Source organism: Hyaena hyaena, unplaced genomic scaffold (assembly GCF_003009895.1).
Source record: "Hyaena hyaena isolate Hyena2069 unplaced genomic scaffold, ASM300989v1 scaffold_47, whole genome shotgun sequence".
Taxonomy (NCBI): Eukaryota; Metazoa; Chordata; class Mammalia; order Carnivora; family Hyaenidae; genus Hyaena; species Hyaena hyaena.
The window spans coordinates 2,148,607-2,153,635 of NW_024080679.1; the positions used below are offsets into that span (position 1 = coordinate 2,148,607).

The following is a 5,029-nucleotide window of genomic DNA, read 5'->3' on the forward strand; positions in this document are numbered from 1 at the left end:
CCCGCCCCCAAGCTCTCCTCCTGAGATGCTCCGGGGCAGCCCTGCATCCTGGGTCCCTGGCTGTCACCCTCTCACTTGGGCACCCTCCTCCTGAAGCTCCTCGCCTCTCCCTCCCCAGCTCAGGGAAGCCGTTTACCTCCCCAGCTTTCAGCACGAAGATGAGATCTAGCTCCAAGCTACAAACTAGGAGGATCTTCGGAGTTCTCACACCCAAACAGGAAGGCCACTCTGAGTTACACCTACTTCTGCACATGACTAGCTTCGGATGAAGCAATCCTTGCTGCCCAGGGTGGGGGCGGAGGAAGGGTGAAGTGTGAGGCCATCAAAAAGGAAACTGCCTGGCGGGGCCCCAAAGCAGCCAAGGAGGCCTCCCTCCCCCCCCCCTTCCCGGCCCTCCCCGGCTCTAATTAGATCACAAATCTCTGTAGGCTCCTTTAAATAAATCACTCTCCAGGCATTTCTCTAAGGCACTGAAGACGCACGCCTGGCATGAATATCTTCCTTCTCTCTTTAAATTGTAAGGCCCTTGACAGCAGATGTCATGCTGGATGTCCCTTGCTTTCCACTCCTGCCAAAGAGCTGGAACCCAGGGGGTGGGGGTGGTCAACATGTGCTTGCGACGGAAATCGGTGAAACAATTTTGGTTTCATAATGAACACTCTGGCAGCTTCCACGACCAAAGTAAACACACAGCAAAGACTGGTGATAATCTTTAATAGTTTACAGCTACAGTATCAACTTTTATACGTATAAATACAATCACAGACCATAAATACCCATCGGCAAACTATCTGTCTCTAGACAGACCAAAAAACATCTTCGCAACTAAATAAAACTAACAGCCTTAAGTAATACTGAAGAAAAACAGATACTGAGGTAATCTTTCATCTAAAGTGACTATAGCCTATATTAAAACATTCTTACTGTTCAAGTAGTTATGAAAACCTTGTCTCATAACCTAAGAATGTAACTTTAACTAATATGTTTTGAAACTGAACAAAAAATATTTTAATTATAAATAGGTAAAATAAATAAGATTCATTTATTGAAATTCAATCATGATATTATTATTTCTCTTCTATATATCTGGCGGCTTTGCTGGTAGCCTGGCTTCTTAATAAAAAATGGAAATTCATGAAACTTTTCTCAGCATCTACATATTATTATAATGCAAATTACATAGAGATGAAACTTTCATTCCGGATGAGCAATCCATTCTCTTTTTTTTAAGAAAAATATATCCTATGTAAAACATGCTTAATTTCTTTAAAGGATCACTTCTTGTAAGATGTACGCTAATATGAGAAACGGCATTTTACAGATTTTCTAAACTTCTTTAGAAATACATTCCTTTTCCTATCAAGTAACTGTAGAATATTTGTTTTACTAAGTCTTAATTACAGTAGTAAAAAGCCTAAATCCCTTCCCCCCCCCCCCCCATTATTTCTCAGTACGCAAATTCGCATGTTCTTTATGTGGTAACAATTCTACCCGCAAAAATCTCACTGGCACCATGTAACAGCTCTAGCACATTTTTTCAAAGTACAGACTTTCCAGTGAAGATTCAGAACATAATTCAAGGCAGGATCATCTGAACAGAAGGAATACATTTTGAGTCGGAAGGAAAACACTTTCAAATTATTTTATATTTTGTAGTGACCTATGGAATCAACATTCGCGAGGACATTCAGTGTTTTCAGAACGAAATCTCTACTTTGAACAAGGTAATCTAGAAGCCGAATACTGTACAGCACTTTTGTGTCATCCCAAAGTGATAATCAACACTGAACATTCTCCCTTCTCGCATCTGCCCACAGTTCTTCATTTGCCCACACCTCTGGGTAGCAACCTTCCGCAAAACTACCAGAATAACTTTCGAAGTAAAATCTCAGTGTATAAGCAATCCATTCCTTATTTTCTGGAGCTCCTCCATTCATTCTTGATTTAAAAATAAACAAAGTGGTTTTATAATGTTCTCACAAGCCCCAGAAAAAGGACTTCTGAGACATCTCTGACAGAAATCCGTCTCTGATGTACTCCCATCTTGGTTTCCAAGGGCATCCAGAAGCAATTGATTCTCCGCATTCTCCTCCATTACAAGGCAGTCTCTCTTCTAACTGATGAAATTTGCATCTACTGGGGAAGCTTCCATTTCAAAGGCATCTCCTCGTTTGAAAGCTCCCAGTGCAGTCAGGTTCCCGAGCGGAAGAGTTTGGCTATCAGATTCATAAGTTTCTGCCGGAAATTCAGTTTGTCTCCAAATCTCCGGAGCTGCATGGCACATTCCACTTCGGGCTCTGAAAAGGAAGGCAAACCATCAAAATTATGCTGACATGACAAACTGTAACTGACAAGAGTCAATATGCCCATCCAGGAGGCGAGCTGAGTATGTACCCAGTGAACCATTAATCTTAACCTTAGCTCTATGCACACCCGTTTTTCTGAACATGAGACAGTTACCTAATTAGAACACACACAACATACGTTGACATGGCGTGACTCATAAACAAAAAGACAACAGTTACAGTAAGGATGAAGACTTTTACTTTGAAATCTTTTTTCTTAAATGCACACCGGATGAGGCAAATGTCGTCTTTCTTTAAATATGGACATTTATGTCATTATGTCATTCAACACAGTTACGGAGACTTTGTCAGCTTCAGATGATGTCATTCTTTTCTCTCTTCATTTAAGGTTGGTTGGAGGGGGGACTGAAGTCGAATTCTAAACTTTGTTCTGTTGTTTTCAAGGATTTCTTTTTTAAATGGCAGTAATTCACAGCTCACATTATGCCTGCATTCATAGGCAAATCCAAATGTATCCTTATCCTCATTAAAAAAAAAACCTCTTTGAAATCTTCTAGAAGTTTCATAAAATCTTGTATCCACGTTAAGCCCACATTCTCTAAAATAAAGTAAATGTATATTTTACTGTAAACCAAATTCTTCCTACAAACCAAATTTTTTCATCCAAATTTTTATACTTTTTTTCTTTGAGGGCCAATAATCTTTTATTTTTTTTTAAGTATAATTGTCAAATTGGCTAACATACAGTATGTGAAGGGTGCTCTTGACAAACCAAATTTGTACCAATCCGTTGCCTTTATGAGTGAAGCAGAAAATATAATGTTTAATTCACATGTGTACTACTTTTTAGACATGAGATATAATTAAACGAATATTAATTTAAGAAAAAGGATTACAAGAGGGTTTTACAAAAAAAAAAAAACGATCCCTTCCACCAAAAAAGGGAGCAGAAAATAGCTGCTAATTGTTTCCTAAATCTTTTTGTTAATTACACTTCTGTAAATGTGGTATTAAAAAAGAATTGTAACTAGGGATGGTGACAGATCTTCACTAAACCTATCATGGCAATCTTTTCACAATGTATACATACATCAAATCATCATTTGATATACACATATACCAAATCAAAGCTAATACAATGTCATGTGTCACTTATATCTCAATCAAAAAAGTATTACCATCTAATTAAGTTTAAGAGGGCCCTTATTACTGGGAACGAAATTAAATGGCAGGAAGGTTATTCTCAGGTGGGGCCTTCCCAAAACAGAATTCTTGGACTTCACAGAGGGTAGGCCAAGCTTGTCGCCTCCCAAGCGAGAGCCAGAGAGAGCAGCAAGGTGCCAAGCGGCATTGTCAATCACCACTTCCTGAGCAGCCTCATGGGCTCTATAAAGCGAAACCAACTTTAAAAGGGGGCCATTATCGTCTGATGCAATAGCAGTAGGACGGATATCGAGCCCAGAGCCTTACTGCCTTCTTGCCACAGCCCCTTAGCAGATGGCTGCCTTGTTTGGTAAGACTTATGGGGTGGGGGTGGGGGTGGGGGTCTGCAAAGTTGCCCGATGGGGCTATATGTGGGAGGAGGGGAAAGTGGATAGACTAACCACCACTGCAGACCAACGCCTGTCCTTCTATCCCACCCCCGCAACTGATAACGACTGTTAAAATGTTGCATTCTTAACAAAGAAGCAAAACTTTCTAGGCCGCTGACCGCAGCGGACCTCCCAGGGCCTCTGTGACGCTCCATCAGTCCTTTGTGGAACAGCGTGATGGTATCAAGCGTTCGGTACTGTTTGGTGTTGGGGGCGCGACAGTGGCCGCACTCGGAGCGGGGCCCTCGAGGGTCCTCGCCGCGGGAGGAAGAGGGAGGTCTCAGCGGGCGCTGGAGGCCAGGCAGCTCCCCGCGGCTCTCCCGCCCCCACCTGCCGTGACAATGACTTTCTCCTCGGGACGGTCGCCCGCACTTGCACTTTTCCTCCCCGGGGCCCCAGGGCAGGGTAACCGGGGCTGCGAAGCCAGCGCCTCGAAGGAGAACAGGCTTTCCTGCCCCCGCCAACATCGCCATCCGCATCCCCGGTCGGCTCTCCTCCCGCGTCCTGGGTGAAAGCCGCGAGCAGCTTCCTGGAGGCGCCCCGGACCTGCCCGACCTTAGGCGGCGTGCCGACCGGCTGAGCCCCGCGCGGACCGAGACCCCGACCCCGGCCCCCGCCCCGGCCGGGTTCTCGGCGGGCCCCAGCTGCTCCCTACCTGCCGGGGCCCGCGCGGGGCTCGGCTGCGCGCTCTTGCGCGCCTTCTTCCCAGGCATCTCCGCGAGCGGCCGCCGGCAGCCGTGCTGTGGAAGGCCGGGGGTCTCGGCCCCCCGACCCCGAGCACCTTGGGGCGGCGGCTCGCGAGCTGCACGCGCGGGCGGACGGGCCGGACCGGGAGGCGGCACCCAATTCCACGACCGATTGCACGCGCGCCCGAGCACCTCTCAGGTCTGGGCGCCCGCTGGCTCCCGCGCTCTGCTCTTATGGGGACTTCCCGGGGACCGTGACGTAGCGAAACTTGACTCCGCGCCCGCCCCGTCCCCGCCCCCCCACCCCCTCCCCCTTCCCCGCCCCCCTCCCCCCTCCCTCCTGCCCCCGCCCGGGGGCCGCAGCTTTGGAGGACTTGCCTGGACTCGCTCGCGGTGCGCGGCGGCGCCGGTCCGCGGCGGGGGGCTCAGCGCGCTCGGCGCGGAG

At 47.1% G+C, this 5,029-nt stretch overlaps 1 protein-coding gene across 1 annotated transcript; it reads right to left on the reverse strand.

Moving 5' to 3' along the window:
- Positions 1–697: 697 nt before the first annotated feature.
- PMAIP1 (phorbol-12-myristate-13-acetate-induced protein 1) lies at positions 698–4,808 on the reverse strand. The gene is made up of 2 exons (XM_039230530.1): positions 4,554–4,808; positions 698–2,297 (listed from the first exon to the last, which is right to left on the reverse strand). Exons 1-2 carry the CDS (start codon positions 4,609–4,611, stop codon positions 2,191–2,193), a joined length of 165 nt encoding a protein of 54 aa, XP_039086461.1. The 5' UTR covers positions 4,612–4,808; the 3' UTR covers positions 698–2,190.
- Between the last annotated feature and the right edge of the window lie 221 nt (positions 4,809–5,029).

What these genes read in the sequence shown, in the direction of transcription:
- PMAIP1 (XM_039230530.1), bottom strand. Translation starts at nt 4,611, where the DNA reads ATGCCTGGGAAGAAGGCGCGCAAGAGCGCGCAGCCGAGCCCCGCGCGG. An exon ending in CCCCGCGCGGGCCCCGGCAG is followed by an intron (nt 2,298 to 4,553) that starts GTAGGGAGCAGC and finishes CTTCCTTTTCAG; the next exon opens with AGCCCGAAGTGGAATGTGCC.